Source organism: Grammomys surdaster, unplaced genomic scaffold (assembly GCF_004785775.1).
Source record: "Grammomys surdaster isolate TR1022 unplaced genomic scaffold, NIH_TR_1.0 189, whole genome shotgun sequence".
Taxonomy (NCBI): domain Eukaryota; kingdom Metazoa; phylum Chordata; class Mammalia; order Rodentia; family Muridae; genus Grammomys; species Grammomys surdaster.
This window is the reverse complement of record NW_021604634.1, coordinates 609,846-626,717: the sequence shown is the minus strand read 5'-3', so window position 1 is coordinate 626,717 and position 16,872 is coordinate 609,846. Positions and strand designations below refer to the sequence as shown.

At 49.2% G+C, this 16,872-nt stretch overlaps 1 protein-coding gene across 4 annotated transcripts in view; it reads left to right on the top strand.

Annotated features, from left to right (window-relative positions):
* Nucleotides 1-16,872, top strand: part of Nfatc1 (nuclear factor of activated T cells 1) — a 105,768-nt gene that overhangs the window by 54,990 nt on the left and 33,906 nt on the right. For all 4 annotated transcript variants that reach the window (XM_028768976.1, XM_028768974.1, XM_028768977.1 and 1 more), the window contains exons 7-8: nucleotides 4,563-4,618; nucleotides 8,315-8,447. In XM_028768976.1, the coding sequence (XP_028624809.1) occupies nucleotides 4,563-4,618; nucleotides 8,315-8,447 (189 nt within the window). The remainder of the gene's footprint in view (nucleotides 1-4,562; nucleotides 4,619-8,314; nucleotides 8,448-16,872) is intronic.

The following is a 16,872-nucleotide window of genomic DNA, read 5'->3' as shown; positions in this document are numbered from 1 at the left end:
TGGCCATGGTGTTAGGGTGGGACAGACCGGATGGTGTCTGCTCCCAGGGTCTGGTCACCATCAGCCCTGCACACACATGCTAGGTTTCCATCATGGACATAAAAATACCGCCATGCTGACCTGGTCAGGCAAGATTCCATGTGGCTCCCATGCACAGTCACTCAGCAAGGTTTGGGGAGAGAGCACCCTTGAAGTTCCACCTTACAGACATACCCAGCTCTATGTTCCATATGGTCCCAGAAAGTACTGACCCAGTGAAGGAAAAAAGATGGGGACTGGACCCATAATTCCTTTTACAGAAGGCATTTCTTCAAGTCTTAGAAAGAAACGAATTTGGAAAGGCAGTGATAGACCCACCCTGGGCATTCAGAAAGTAGACTTGGCCCAAAGGAGGCCTGTATGGTAGGAGAAGTCTGCTTCAGATCCTGGTGCTGACAGGCTGGGTCTTCCCATAGGCTTCCTGGGCAGCTGAACTCACCATCTCAAGATGGAAGCCACATAGGGTCCCTACCAATGAGCAGCTGGTCCTTGGCAATCTGGTTCCTCTTCTTCCTAGACTATTTTAGGATTACTTTTGACAGTCACAGTCACAATCTCATGGACGGCACCTTTCTGCCTAGTTCCTGCAGTGCATACACATACAGATTTCCCACAGGGGACAGTTCCAGTGTCTATTTGCTCTGTGCCCAGGATACTCTAATCTCCATGAAAGAAGTCCCTCTTCCACGAGCACTGGCACAGGGCAGGTGTGGCTGGGTGTGGCTCTGAGGTTCCAGTACTGGAAGTACTCATCATAGTGGCCTTGTGGGAGATGCTGGGGCTTTCGGGGTGGAGTCTAGGGAGAACATGAGGTAGGTGTGTGTGTGTGTGTGGGGCAGGTCACTCTGCAAGAGATCAGAGTGCTAGTTAGCTGAGTGACCTGTTGTGAAGGGCAAGCCTGGCCCTCAGCCCTCTGGCATCCTACCTAACAGTGGAGGCTTTTCCACACACTCCTACCACATGGTGCCATTGCTACCAGCCCCCCTGCTCCCCGGGGACAGAGTGGTTGCTGAATCATGCCCAGCTTCGGGTATTCTATTTTAGCCACAAAGAGCAAGAGAAGCAAGCCGTCAGCTCTTCCTTCCCTTCCTCATCCAGATGCCCGCCATCCCCTCTCCGCACCTTGTGGAGTTCCCTCCACGGGATACTTTCGTCAGTAGATGTAGACAGTGGCTGTGCTTTGCTGTCTGGTGTCTTTCACCAAATGGCATTTTTATCCCTGTTGGTAGTTCCCAACTAGTTGCTCTTTGTTTCTATGACTGACCAGTACCCCGCGTGGCCAGGCCAGATGGGCATGGGTTGTTCGGCTCTCTGTGATTATCATGAATGAGTTTGTTGTGAATGTTCATAAACAAGGCTCTGTGCATGCCTGTGTCTTCCTCCTGGCACATACCTGGGTGTGAATCTGTCCTCAGCTATCCAGAGCCACCAGGCTGTTTCCCAAAATGCTGGGAAAGGGGATTGTCTTGTTTTACCTTGGGGTTCTTCTGAGGAGTGCAAAGCTGCCCTCCTAACCTGGGAAAAACAGGCCTCCAGGGCACCAAGGGTGAGAGACCCCCACATGCACACCAGGTTGACTACACTCAGAGCCCCTTTGCAGTCCAGCTCTGCAGAGCCTTTGTTGTCTTCATCTAGCCCCATAACACATCCATCCCAGTGCTTCACAGTGACGGTGTCTGGACCTGCCCCTCCCTTGAGGCTGATGGGATGCAGACACAGGGCTAGAAGGAGGAAGCCTCCTGCCTCACCCGGAGGAGGAGGCGAAACACATCTCAGTAGGCTTCTCCATTCCTGAATAAACTCCAGCTGCTTCCAGGTGTGGAAACAGTGTCTCAGCCCCTGCCCTAGCGTGTGACTGGCCCGTGGGCCTGTGGGCCTTGGTGGCAGCAGCGTCCTGCAGCCAGTGGAGCGGCTTCAGACCTGCAGGCTGGCTGTGTGGAAACCTTGGGCGGGTGTGGTGGGGAAGCCTTTCCGATGACTCACCCTGCAGGGAATTCCCTAATGATTTGGGATAGTTTTACTTCTGAACTGGAGCACAGTTTCCTACTGGGAGCGTAGGGAGCTCCTGATAAGATGGGACACAAAGGCCCTTTTAGGATGGCCGGCTGGCTCCCTGCCTGGTAGAGACTGAATTCTGAACAGCAATTGGTTCACTTGCCTCTGAGCAGGGAGGAGGGAGGGGTGTCTTAGGTGAGGATTCTGTGGACTCATCCAATGGTCTAGGGTACCCCTCAAGGCTGATACCCTGATGATTCCCTCAGGAGTATAAAGGGGTCATCTCCATACCATTTGGCCCCCTGGTCTCCAACCAGAAGCAGCCTGCTATGTGTACATCCAAAGGTCCACTCAGCTACTGTCAGAGCGTGAAGGGTGGAACAGAGTCACTGTCTCGTCTATTTGACAACTGCAGCTGGGGGACCTGAGTTTGGTTGGGAGTAGTGCTTTGAATGCCTGCCTGGTCTGGGAGAAGATGGTTAAATGCAGCGCAGATCTTAGTGGCCCCAAGGAACCATATTTCAACGGGAAACAGAATCTTATGGATGTTTGTGTCTTGGTGCAGCTTAGGGATGGAGCTCGATCTTGTCTGCTGGTGGTTGGCATGGTGCTGGATGGGAGCTGGCCAGTGTTGGCATGGTAACTCACAATGGTCCTTTCTCAGCCACTCTACTGGAACAGGGAAGCATCCCTCACAGGCAGCTGTGACAAAGGAGGGAAAAGACCCTTTTCATTTCCATACCTAGGCCCTCAATGCCCAATCCACCTGTATGTCTGCATTTCACTAACTTGTTGACACATGATTGGAACATACAAATCCCCTCCTTGGGGATTTGAACTTCTCTCCATTCTCAGAGGTGACAGGGCCACTGAGAAAAGTCTTACTTTCCCTCCACAGAGTGTCTCAGTCTCCTCCTTCCCTCTCCAGGCATATCTGATGTCTCTCCTCCTTAGACACAAAGCCAGCACCTTCTCCACATGGTTCTGAGTCTTGGCAGGAGCTTTCAGGATGTCAGGGGCCACACTATAGTTGGCATGTCTATGTACAGGCAAAGAAACTGTTGATTCAAAGGCAAGAGGCGGAGAGTAGCCTTGCCCTGGGAGACTTTAAAACTGTGTTCGAAGCAGTGCAAATATGCTGCCTCTCCCTTGTGTAGGGCAAGTCTAACATAGTATGCTGCCTGACCACACACCCAGAGCATGGTTAAAGAACCATATGTGGGTACTTTTAGTTTGACCCTTGTGACTATAGTTGGCACGTGTGGCTGAGGTTGAGGGCACTTCTCAGGTGAAGTCCCTGAGCTGCCAGAGTCTAGGGGTTCACTGTTTCTGACATTCCAATGCTCTAGGGGTGTCTTGTTGTTTCTCTGAGTGCCATGGATAGGAATGAGTTAGAACCCTTCATGGGCTCATCTGATGGCATTTGCTCAAGGCCTGGGGTGTCTTGGAAGCTGGTGTGGCCTGGTGAGGCTGGGTGGTTCTTGGAGCCTCTGGTGACTCACATTTCCACTCTGTGCCTCCACCCTCCACCCACCACCCTGTCCAGCACGGAGGGAAGGAGCTGGTGTTTGATTTATCAGTAATGTAGGGTTAGTGACAGACAAATGGAGTGTAAGCAGAAACTAAGCATGTGCCTGAAAGGGCTCATCTCAGGAACTGACTTCATTTTGGAGGAGATAAAAGCCAGGATGGATAGCCGTCAACTCAGTGGCCACCCAGCTGTCCCCAGGTCATGGGCCTGTCAGCAGGACTGGGGACTCAGAGCCTGTGAGTGGCAGACACCCTTCCTCTAATCACTAGGTCCACACCTCATCGACAGCTGAGAACAATAAGTTCTTTCACTGTGCCTATGAGAGCCTTTTAATATTTTTTTAACATGCAAACAGCCACTGGACTAAGGTTAAAAATACCATGTGTTTTGCATTTCTAGGTCCTGATGTGGCATGAAATAGCCAAAGAAAGGCTTCTCTTAGCTCCTCAGCATTTCCTCTGGACAGAGGCTGGGGCATTGCTCTGACTTCTCCCAAAACAAATGGGAGGCTGGTGGGACTTACCAAGTGGCAGAGTCGAGCTGTTCTCTAAGCGCAGTACATGTTGTGTGTTGCTGGTTTGCCGGGGGGCGGAGGGAGAGCTCTTCTTGCCTCTCCTCTCTCTGCTTTTCTGTGCCTTGGGAGAGACTGAGTAGGAAGCCTTCCCTGATGTGTGTTGTGGCCAACGAGATGACTGTAAGCATAGGAACAGGGATGGACCGTTAGAAACACTCTTGATTATGTGGGCCCCTGCTAAGAAGGTAAACTGAACATAGTCTTTGGATTCACTGAGTCCATAGGGCCAGTACTCTAGAGCAGGTCAGTACATGCCATCTTCTGTGTGGGCAGAATATCTAGGGGACCTAGAGCACTGCCCTATGACTTCACCATCTCTTCCCACTCTCTTTCCTGACCCTTGGTTTCTGGGTCACCTAGAACGATTTAAAGATACACTATCCCCAAACAAAGTGACAGATTTCTTCCTGCCCTTTGTTCCAGATGGCCACCACGTCTGGGAGATGGAAGCAAAAACTGACCGGGACCTGTGCAAGCCAGTAAGTACTTACTACAGGGACTAGGGGGCCAGTCTGGGGCTCCTGTTTGTTAAAATAAAACAATGCTTTTTTTTAAAAAAAAAATCCAGAAAGACAGAGGTGTTGAGAAAACACAACTGCAAATCCCTTGCCCAAACAAGAGCTACTAGGATAGAATGGAGACAGTAAGGATGACCACGAGGACAGAGGCTGGACAGGACTTGAGGCCTCTTCATTCTGGTTGTGTTTCGCTTTTTAAAGGTACCAGGTCCCATCTCCTCTCACTCTCCACCCCATTTGAGTGGCTACCCCTGGGAGATACTGGTGTTCTAAGCCTCATTCATGCACCCAGCACCTGCCCAGACATGCCACCCTGGCTGTGTGATTTGCCACCACCCTCTCCAGAGAACGCCTCAACTACCTTGCACTCTTGTTTTGAACTTGACGTGGTCGAAAGGGCAGACGGAACCGGATAGCTTAGCTCTGCTGGTTGGGTTTGCTGAGGAGTGGTGGTGCATGTGTAGCATCGTCTGTGGGTGACATCATTAGTCTGTCTCCCTCCCGCAAACATATGCACCTGCCCGTGCTCCCTCTTCACCTTCACATTAGGTCACTATTGTTTGTGATTGGCTAATTTTGTCTCAGAGACCTCTGCTTGCTATGTCTGCGACTGTGGCATGTTTCTGGCTGCTGGTGTGGTCTCATCATCTAAAGCGGTTGCTATTGGAGACCACGTGGAGTCAGGTCCGCTTTGCTGACTCCAGTCTGTCCCCACCATCCCTACGGTTTGCTCACTTGTTTGCTTGGCTCTTGCAGTGCTGGAAGTTGAACTAAGGACCACACATGCTGGGCAAATGCTCTACTACTGAGCTATAGTCCCTACCCCAGCAGTGTGTTTTAACTGGGCATTAAGCCGTGGATGGCTAAAGCAATTATAAGTTCAAACAAGTCAGAGAACTATCACTGAGTCCTGTGTGAGTTTGGTCTAGTCTCAAAAGAACATAACAAAATCCAGCAAGTAGGTTTTTGAAGACATCCGAAGCCCTCCTTAACTCTATAGCTCATTCCATGGACTTCTTTCCAATAGTCTAAGCAGCATTCTTGTGACCACAGGGCATGAGGAGCCTCTGGTGGGCTCTTAGTGTATGGAAGTGGGGTTTAAATGATTCAAAGACCTTGGGCAAATATGAGTAAAGGACTTTTTCTGTGAACATTGGGCAGCAAGAATCACATAAATAGGGTATGCTGGTAGTGGGGTTCACAGAGGGGACAGGCAGTCATGGCTCCCGTCAACAGAGCAGTCACCAGGGTGTCTGCTTCTCTTGCAGCAGGCACAGGCTGCCTTCTTGTCCTCTGGGTGAGTCTATCAGGATGAAAAAAATACTTTTCCTGCTTCAGTTCCTCTCAAGAAACCTTTCCAAGTACTTGTCAGGGGAAAGGTTCTCTCTGGCCAAAGTGATACCTGTTCACTAAGATGAAACATTAAACATTCACCCACAGGGCCAAGCTCCCTCCCTCCCACTGAAGATGTCTTCTCTGCCTCAGTCTTGTCTCTTGACTCATCCAAGTTGTCCTTAAGGAAATATTGAAGACAGTGGCATGTACACTCTTGCACACGTGTGCACACACCCACAGCACACGTGGAAACATACCTACACACACATTGTGTTTGTAGATATTCTAAAGATGGATTTCTGCTGTGTATGTGGTTATGCATTGCCCCCACCTGAGACTATGAACTTAAGAAGGTGGGTTTCCTAAGGCCTGTGCTGGCTGCAGCCTTTACTGTCTGCAGTGACAATGCTGACAAGCTCCCAACATATGACCTCAGGCCACATTTCCTCCAGCTTCCTCCCTGGTGTTTCAGAGCAGAGCTCCTGCAGAGGAGAGGTGTGCTTGTGGTATGATCTGTCTGTTATAGCATTGAAATGTGTTGGTCTGTGTCCATATCAGGACATGACCACGACCCTCTTTGGTCATGTGGGATAAGCAATAAGCCAGGGATACCCTATCCCTTTGTCCCTTTCTGCATTATTTCCATGGGCCTCAGAGCCTTCCCCCCACCCTCCATCAGCCTAAGCATCAACAAGATGTTGCTGTGTCTTCTCCTCTCTTCCATCTGAGGAACCCTTTCTTTTTTAGACTCCATAGTATAGCTGCTACCGCTGGGTGCCAGCTCTGCACAGGCAGCAGTGATACTTGCAGTCCCCTTCAGTGTCCTAAAGACCACCATGGGGTAGCCTCTTTCCCCTCACCTGACTGAACCAAGCTTTACAGCTAGACCACTAAAAGCTGGACACAGCCCAGGCCTGAGTTGCCACAGTTTGAGGCTGCTTCCTGCAAAGGTGAGCCTGCAGGGTAGACAAGCATTCTGTAGGCTCCATCGTCCACCCTTTACTTGCCTTTCCCCCACCTTTGTTTCTTACAAAGGAAGTGAAGGTAGGTACAACAGCTGTAGCAGGTTGATGGAGTGAGCATGTCTTGGGGGATGAAGCCCAGGGGATAGAGCCCGGAGGGTACCCTAGTCAGTCCTGCCCTGGTGCTGGTGTCCAAGGGCTGTCTACGCCAGGCTCTCTCTGTAATAAAAGAGACTGGAGCTGCCGTTCTTCTGGTTTCTGTTTCTAATGCTGAGGTTTTATTATTAACATAACTCAATAAAGTTTGCTGCCATTGATTTACTACCATTATAACAAGCTATGTATGGTTAATTACTTTAACAAAAGAAATGATACCATGGATTTTTCTGACACATTTTCCCTGGCCTGTTAAACTAAAATCGCATGAGGAAAGAAACAGAATGAAGAAACTTATGGATTTGAAATCCCAAGCAGAAATCAGGTGTAGCACTCAGAAGTGCTGACCTTCCTTCCTCCAGGTGGCTGCACCATGCTGGGGGTTCACATACGGTTGGGCACCCCGGGACTCTCCAGCTTACTATCGTCACTTGGGTGTTCCCGCTCAGTTCCAAGTACTCATGGCTTGCATTCTTGTTTGCCCTTGAAGGAACATGTAAAAAAACAAAACAAAACAAAACAAAAAAACCTTGCAGAAGGTTTATTTCTGTTTAAAAACAGGAAAGAAAAACAACAGCCACCTCAAGCTGTCCCATTTTATCTGCTCTGTGTTCTTAACCGTTCCACTGCCCCAGGCTGAGATCTGCTCTGTCTTTATTATGAAGAAATTAGGGATTCTGGTGGGACACTATGAGCATTGTCACAATGCCACTCTGGACATTGTCCACAAGGAATTTCACCATGTGTAACCAAGAAGTGCCTACTATACGTAGGCAGAATGCAGTTTTTTGTCTAAAGGTCACTGGGCCTTAGATGTTGGGGCAGGATTAGGCCTTGAAATCGGCTGCACCAGTAGCAGCGGGCAGCTCCGCTCTCTGAGAGACGTCCATAAAGTTTTTTGCATTAGTTCCACCATAAGGGTCACCCAGCCTCTAGCCATGTGAGAAATCAGTGTGCCACTTACCTGAAGAGTGAGTGCACACTACCTATGGGCCAATTTATGATCAAACATGTGAGCACACGTGTGCATGCGCGCGCGCGCACACACACACACACACACACATGCACACATAAGTCACCAGTCACCATCAGAGGCCCTCTCGGTGGCCAGAGACAGCTGTTTGAGTTGACAGTGATACCTCAGGACAAAGCGTTCCTGGTCTGTAAGGTCCTGACTGCTCCTTCTTTGCTGTTTTCTCACCAGAATTCCCTGGTGGTTGAGATACCACCTTTCCGCAACCAGAGAATAACCAGCCCCGTCCAAGTCAGTTTCTATGTCTGCAACGGGAAGAGGAAGAGAAGCCAGTACCAGCATTTCACGTACCTTCCTGCCAATGGTAACTCTGTCTTTCTAACCTTAAGCTCTGAGAGTGAGCGGAGAGGAGGCTTTTACTGAGCAACGAGGCTATGAGAGGATGTTGTTGTAAAAGCAGTGTGGCTCCTTCACACCGTGTGAGAGCCTATTCACAAGATCAAGTCGCCCACCCCCTCAAAGAAAAGCGAAGCCCGGGTCCGGGTGTGTTTTCCTGTGACTGGTGCATGCTGGGTAATCACGTGCTAGCCTTTTGCAAATACGCAGCGGGCCGGAGCAGCTCTGACTGTGGTCTGGGCTGATGCGGTCTGGGTATATATCTAACCTCTGTGAGTCTTTGGGTTAGGGAAAAAAAAGTATTTGTTAGAGCAGTTTTGTAAGTAGCTTCGAAAGCCTGCCGTGGTCATTGGGGAGCATGCGTGATGTTGTCCTCATGGTGATGGTTCCACACAGCATGCCGTGTGTCTCCACTGAACAATGCCGTCCCCCGGTGACGTGAGACTTTCAGATGGAAGCGCTTCTGCTCAAATTTACTCATTTGGGGAATGGCTTCTTTCATTCAGAAATGATCAGCTCACCTTTTCAACTTTCTAGGGTGTTTTATTTAAGAAAATACCTTTTTAAACTCCCCCGGCCCCTCCTCCAAGCTTGTAGAAAGGTGTGTCCCAGGCATCCAGGGTTTCCTGTGTGGTGCAGGCTATTCTCCTGTGGCAGGATGTGTGCACATGAGCAAAGTGGGTTGTTATCCTGAGTTCTATTGTATTTTGAGTAAGCTCAGCTATGTCAACAACCTTTTTAAATTGCTACTTTTTCCCCTCTAAAAACATTAAGGTATTCATATAATTTAAGAGGGGAATTATACAATAAATACTACCCGTGAAAGCAGCCACGTTGCTAACTTAGTAAAGTCAAGGTGGTTTTATTGTTGTGTTTTTGTTTTTTTTTTAAGGTTTCAGGTTTGTTGTTGTTTTTTTTTAAAGTGTAAAGGCATTTGGAACATCTTAGACAGTAAAAAAAAAAAATTGGTATTAAAATTCTGAAACCAACTGTCTTATTGCAAAAATCCTAGAAATGCCCTTCAAAACTAGAACAATAACTTGGTAACATTCTCATACAAGGGCATCAGTGTAATCAGCTGTCAGTACCGTGGGTGACCCCAGAACAGCTGCCCCCACCCCAGCCTCCCTCAACTCTGGAGCTTGTTTCACAAGCCTCTTCCTTTTGTGAAATAATGTACACTCTTTCTTTAAAAATATTTGGTCTTTTTTTTTGAAAATGCAATGATTATGTCCTACCTATACTTCAAGCATGGTTGATCTAACATTTTAAAAGGTCTCAACTTTGTAAAGAAAAAGAAAACATTCTCTAAAACAATATGGAAACATCATGTGGATTAATTTCCCTTCCTTTGATGCACACTTGAGTCCTTGATGAAGGTTTTGTAGGGTGCTCAACTAAAGAGCACTGTGTCAGAGGGGTCTGTGGAGCAGGCGTCCTGTGAGGCCCCAGGGCCTGGTGGCTGAGTATACCTCTGTCTCCCACGCTGCCCTCCCTCGGTGACACAGCACCCAAGCATGCCAGCTGCTCCACACTTATTTGCTCTGCACCGTCTGCCTCCCACAGTCCTCCCAGCCGCCCATCATCCTTATGTGCGGCACAGGTCTTCCTTAACCCTTCTGGGCTCACCCGTTTGCTCCTGACCCCTCTTTAGCCCATTCATTCTGCTGCCCTGACTCTTGCCTCCAACTCCAAGATGGCTGCCCACCGCCAGCATGGTCCCGGGGACCAACCGTGTTTCCACACCATTAGACTGTGAGCTCCTTCAGAGAGACCTTGGCCACCCTAGGGTTGGATCTCAGCATTACTCATTGCCTGAGCCTGGCTGGCTACCAACATGTGTTGTTGTTTTTTAAAAAATAAATAAACACACAGATGGAGAATCCCAGCTCCCGTGTCCCGTGTTCTGTCTGGTGTTCTCCCTCTATGCTCCATGGTGTCTGTTGCTCAGGGGTGTATCTCTGAGAACACCGATGCTGACCAATGGTTGTGTTCATAGCTCCCATGTTCTCAGATTGCTGCGTTTTGAGTCTTGGAGACTCTCCAGGGCACACGAGTGGCTCTTAATTAACCTGGCTTCATGATCCTTCAGCTTTTCTCCTTGGACACTGGCTGTGAAGTTAGTAGCCTCCCCCTGAGTCTTTCTGTATTATTAAGTGGGTTTTATGTATACTTGTATTTCACATATCTATGACCACCATAGACACTGGTTCTTATGGTCATCAGATATACTGTGTTTGAGAAAGTAGGAATAAATCCTTTCAAACCCTACCTGTGAAATTCATTTTTAACTGTAGATATATAACATCAAGACTCATTCAGTTTTCCTTCCAACTTAGTTGTGAGGATGTCTCAAGGGGACTGCATCAGACTCCTCCTCTCCCTCACCCCTGTGGAAGGAAGGGCCCTGTTCTTATACAAAACTGTCTCTTGCCCCAGGCCCCTTTGAGTTTCAGGGTGTTGAAAGTCAAAGTGTCCAAGGTATTCTGCTGCGTATAAGGCAGGAGGGATGCTGGCTTTGTGCACTCCTTTGTCACCGTAGCTGTAGACCCTGATACCTCTACAGCAGGTTAGCTCATGTGGTTGACACCCACCTTGGGCCATCCTTCTTCCTTACTCTCAGTGAACTGTGACAGTGGTCAGGTGGCAGGAAAATAGGGCAAGTGGCTGGGACCCCTGGGTTATGGGCAGGGGGATACTGATGTCTCTGGCACATGGTCTATGGTGACCCTGGAAGGGCAGCTTGGCTTCCTTTCCTCCTCCTGGTGTGTGTCTAACAGGGAAAGTTTCCGCTTGAATGAAAGGCAATGCGAGCAGACTGTGCACATCTCATTGGAAACCCTGCAGTGAGCCCTGTGGGTCTCTGGGATAGTCATCAGGCACAGATGCTAAAAGCACCTGCAAACTGAGAAGAGACTTCAGAGTGCCTAGACCCAGCCAGGGAAGGCCTCCTGGGCTGCCCGAGACTCTCGTCTGCCACTAATTTTGCTTTGCTCCCTGAAAAGAGACTGTGCTATCTTCCTCATTGAGCCATGGGGGCTGGGGCAGACAACGTCATGAGATGAGGGCTATGCCAGGAATGTCTAGGTCTGAGCCCTCATTCCAACATATCAATTATAATTCCAGAACGATGAATGGTTATGGGGATGTCTCCAGTTTGGGTTCCAAGATGAGCATTTCTGCCAGTCTGAGACCTCAGACTAGCTCTTTCTCCCAGTTACTCGTGGCAGAAACTGGTTACCTGTTCACAGGTACAGGGGTTCTTACAAAGAGAAGAGAGTCAATTTATTGTAAAAGCACATCCTGAGGTCAGTGTTTCTGTACAATGAAAAAACAAATCATAATAAACTATAGGATTCTGAGATTCTGTCCCTTCATCTGAAACTGTTTTAGCTAGTTAGAAGTCCCCTGGCCTTCCCAACCAGGACAGGACTATGAAGGTAGGAGTGACTCTTGTCCTGAGTTCAGGAACACCTACTCCTATCTCCCACCCAATCCCTAGCACTGGATACCTGTGTGAGGACAGATACTCACCTGGTGACAGAGACTAGTACATGACTATAGGACAGGAAAAGCATTTCAGCAGGACTGATATCAGTCAAGCAACCCCCTGAGCAGACAAGGTTCACAAGGACAGGTCAGCCCCAAGGGCCAGGCGTCCTTGAACCTCTAACAGCCCTCTCCTCCCCAACACACTTCTTTGCATGAATTCTGGGGGTGGAGGCATGAGTGATCTGGAGAATAAAATACCACAGAGAACTTTGACTCCTTCCTGATTATCAGTCACTGCATCTAAGATACATTTCCATCTCAGAGGAAGAGGAGGAACCAACTACTTCTGCCAGATTCTTGGTTGTATCACTAGAGTCTGGAATCATCAAGACTTGTGTAGACTTGGACAGAAGACTTGGGCCCTCCATAGAAGCAGAGCCCCCACTTTATGATGGATTCCTGGGCACCATGGGCTCTAGCTCAGTTACTGTCCTGACCACAACTCTACTGAAAATACCAGGCCTCAACTTGTAACTGCCTGAGTGCAGAGACCATGATGGCATGGCAGTATTGTGCACAGCCCGTGGCTGTCTGCCTGGGCACCCACTGCCTATCCTATGAGAAGGCTGGGCCCAGAGTGAGGGGCTGAGTGCTGCCCTACTCCAAGGGTATCTTTTGGAGAGATCACAGAACATAGTGGCCTGTTGGGATGAAAGCCAGGACAGTTTCTCCCACTTCCCATCATTCAGCTTGAGCCATTCCTTCATTAAAGAGCCCACGAAGGCTTCAAATGGCAGGGGTCACAATGTGGTGTGTGACATGTACAGTGATGTTAAGCCTAGGGACCCTGCTTCTCCATTTTCTTCCTAAAAGCTAATCACCTCAGCAACCAACTGGCCACTGTAGCTATGTGCCTCCATGTTCAAATGACATCGGTCAGTAGACATTTAGGAGAATGGTCAAGAGCTGCCTAGACCTCTGGATCAAGGAAGTCCTTGTCCCCTAAACTCTCAAATCCATCTCCAGGGAGGAGGGCGTCTTTTCTCACATCAACACTGATGTGTCACTGATAAGGAGCTAACACTTGCACCCATGCCAGCCCCGCTGCACCATGAGGAAGGTTAGGCATCAGAAGAAACCATTTCTGTGCTGTGTGATCTCTCAGGTCTTCCCAAGTATTAGAAGGCCTCAAGTTGAAGTGAGGGCATGCTTGTCTGGGTGCCAAGAGATGCAGGCCTCTGAAGCATATGCTGCATCCATGTGAGTGCCCACGTGTTGTACTTCTGTGGACTTTCTGTTTTCACATAAGGAAGGAGATGAAGGGTAGAAGGTTGGTTACCTGGGAGATAATTGACAAGGGAGAGAGCTAACCATGTGGCACCTGGAGTGCCCACAGAGGACGGCTGTGGCTGGGATGTTTGGGCCTTGGCAGGATAGAAAACCTGCAATTTACAGGGGCCTGAGAGGGAGGCCAAGGGCTGCCTTACCCCGTGCCTTCTTGTGGAGCGATCACAGAACACAATAGGCCATTAGGATGAAGGGCAGGAAGGTAGTTTTGTTTAGACATCGAAGGGCCATGTGCCACCAAAAGCAAACAAAAGTGTGAGTCAGAGTGAGCTGAACACCCAAGGAGGCTGAGCACAGAGGAGACATGCATGGGCAGGAGGGTGGGCAGGAGCAGAGAGCTCCGCCTGAGATCTGCCAATAGAACGCATGCCATATGCTGCCACCTGTGAGGTACTTTCAAGTCCCCGGCTGCCCCACCCAGCTATGTCCTAGGTAGTATGGCAGCCCCAGAGCCCCAGATGCTGGAGGGGGAGCTACTGTCAAAGGACAGAGAGCAGCTTCAGCAGCTAGTGGATAGAACGTCGCCAATGGGTGTTCTCAGTGTGGATGGCCTTCTGTGCCATCCGCTGCCATCAAGAGTAAATGTTACTTGTCAGTCTTCACCTGGATGTGTCCCAGCTGGTTCGTTTGGGCTGTGGGCTAGCGTGCACGGGCAGCAAAGCCATTCTCTTCCTTCTCTGGGCCAGGACCTGCTCTACTGCTGGGAGTTAGGACCTTGTGGCATGACTGACCTCTGTGCCCACTTTGATACTTCTGGAAAGGGGATATTCCCAACTCTCACCTGCCCACCAACAAATGAAAAGGCCTAATGAGGTTCTGAATAAAAAGGCCGGAGCCAGCAAGTCCTTGGTGTATGTTATTTCCGGTCCCCAGTGGGCTGAGATTTCGCCCGTCAGGACTTTGTATTCTACTGGAACATACCTCCATGGAGTCCTCCGCTGCACCAAATTCATCCCTTTGTAGATGCTCTAGGAAATAAGCTGTCTGGGAGACAATCCTTATGCTCTTACATCCCCAGGAAGCTGGGTACCACACACCTGCACAGCCACTGTGCATGCTGAATGACAGGTGTGCCCTTCTACCCGCAGGCTCACAGGTCCTGCAAGGATCTGAGGACGCTCAGTGGGAAGATGTGTAAAGCCTTTCTGGCTTGGGCTTGCGAGGCTCTATGCATTCTTAGCCCCTAGAGTCCTCTCTTGCCCCTGACTTATCATTGCTGGCTGTCTATGTTGATTGTGAGACTTAGGCTTTAATGTCACTCTGCCATGAAGACAATCTGACTTTTGTTTTATAGGAGTGTTAGACTGTGAACAAAACCTCTTTTGTCCAGCACTGGAAACAGCTGGTAAAATTAATTCAAGCCACAATGCTTGGGTTTACTTGAAAATGCAAGTGTGAAGTAACAGGACATGGACGGAAGACATCCTCACTCGTACTGAGCGTACTTCCTGTGAAGGCCGTGGGAAGGCATCAGGTCATTCAGTGCCCGAGTCTGCCTGACAGCTTTCACTGTGGACAAGAAAGGGGACCAATAAGGGTGCTGACCACCTGCTCCACTACAAGATGCCATCAGCTGGCTAAACATCAGTCACTAGCAACCCTAATGGTAGCCTAAAAACCCCATCTGCAGTTGTCTTGTTGGGGATTGGTACTTCAACATGAGTATCGGGGCATCCAACTTCTCCCACCTTCTCCATATGCATAGCTTAGGAAGTAAGGTACAGGCCATCACTGATAGATGCCCAGATGTCTAGTAAAGCAGGCTGTATACCCACAGCTCTGCCTCAAAATCTTTACACAGATCCTAACGTCTCGTAGCTAGTGAAGCCTAGGCTGTAGGAATGAGTTAGCCCAATGGTCATATATTAGTCATACAGGCTCTAGCATGTATTGTGTGTGATGACGATGTCTCTGTTTTGTATGCATCTGTGAGTGGAGGATGCCCACTCAGTATGCAGGAACATTCTTCACACTTAGGTCTGAGCTGGGCACAAATGCTTAGACAGAAACCCAACAAAAGCACCATCTACACAACTGTGTGGTTTCTCTTCATGAAATCAGAGATGGGTCAGATGCTGGGTCGTTCTCAGAGCAAGGGGACTGGAGGCACAGGTGTTAGATGTCAGTGAAACTTGATTGGCAAGGTTGCTCAATTGTTGTTGTTGGGTTTTTTTGTTTTGTTTGTTTTTTAACAAGTTGTCATAATTCCCCCAAAATAAAATGGTTGGATGTCCACGGTGCTGATAGCTGGTGGTACCTTGAGCTGATCACCCAGAATGCTTCATTTAAAATGAGAACCATTTGTTCTGTCTGCACAAAGGTCCATGGGATGTTTGACTGATGCCAGGCAGAGAAGTTCAGGGCCCGTCTGCATGGCTCTGGTCCATTATAGACACATTTAGGCTCCCTGAAGCACAGGTACATGGCCTGCGTATCATCAGCCTCATTTTGTGGGCAAGAAGGGCTAAAAGACATGTCCACATCACTCCAAGAGAGAGCCACCTTCTTCCACCTGCCCCACTTAGACGAACGTCATACTCTACTCTGCCCCCTGTTCTGGCAGTCAAACCTAAGCTGTCCTGCACCCTAGGCAAGCACTCTTAACCACCGAGCCACAATCCAGCTCAGCTGGAGGTTCCAGAAGCCAGTGTGAGTCTCTGTGACTGAGCCTTATTAGACTCCTCTCAGGAAGATGTGCACTGATAGTCTGAATGGGAACTGGCCTTGCCTCTCTTTCTCATCTAGGTGATTAGACTTAAGGTTCAAGGCCTAGCTATGAATCAAGAGCATCCATCTTTTCCTGGGTCCTAGTGAGGACCCTCTGGCTGCTCTTCTCTATTCCACGCAATGAGTGTTTGTGAAATATACGCCCAGATTCCTGGATGGGATGTAGGTGGTATGAGTCAGCTGTCCACCAGCAAGCTTGGATGCAGGGTAGCAGAGGGAGCTGGAGCAGCTGGACAGAACTGGTTCATTCTAGACATGCACTGGAGATGGCTTCAGAAGGGCCTGTGGCAGGCGGAGGAGTATGGGAATCTCCCAGAAGCTTTCTGTGAGCCCATATATATATCCCCAACAACAATAGGTGCTCAGCACAGACTTAATCCTTAGCCACACACTGGAAAGCTCCTCAAATCTGAGCCACCGAGACCCTGGCTCTTATTTGGACCTAGTGCACAGCAGGCAACCTTTGGAGAGTGCCTGTAAGCCATTTTAGAAGCATCATTGCTACCCAGAAAGAGCTCCCCAGCCTGACCTGGAAGGAAAAACCCAGAGGTGAACCTCTGTGAGGCCTAGGAGAGGAGTGTCAACCAAATATGACCTGTCCGGTGGCTCACAGATGACTGGCCACACTGGGAGACATCCTCAACCTGGTATTGTGGTATTGACATGTAGGAACAGAAAATGATTTGCTAGGCTTAAGGCTTAAGTCTAGAGTTAAGGAATGCTCTTTAAGGCTCCTTGGTCTGTAGACCACCATTGCAGGGTCTGCAGGAGATGAGACGAAGAAGGAACCTTCCCCATCACACAACTGAGCATGTGCCATTGATGAT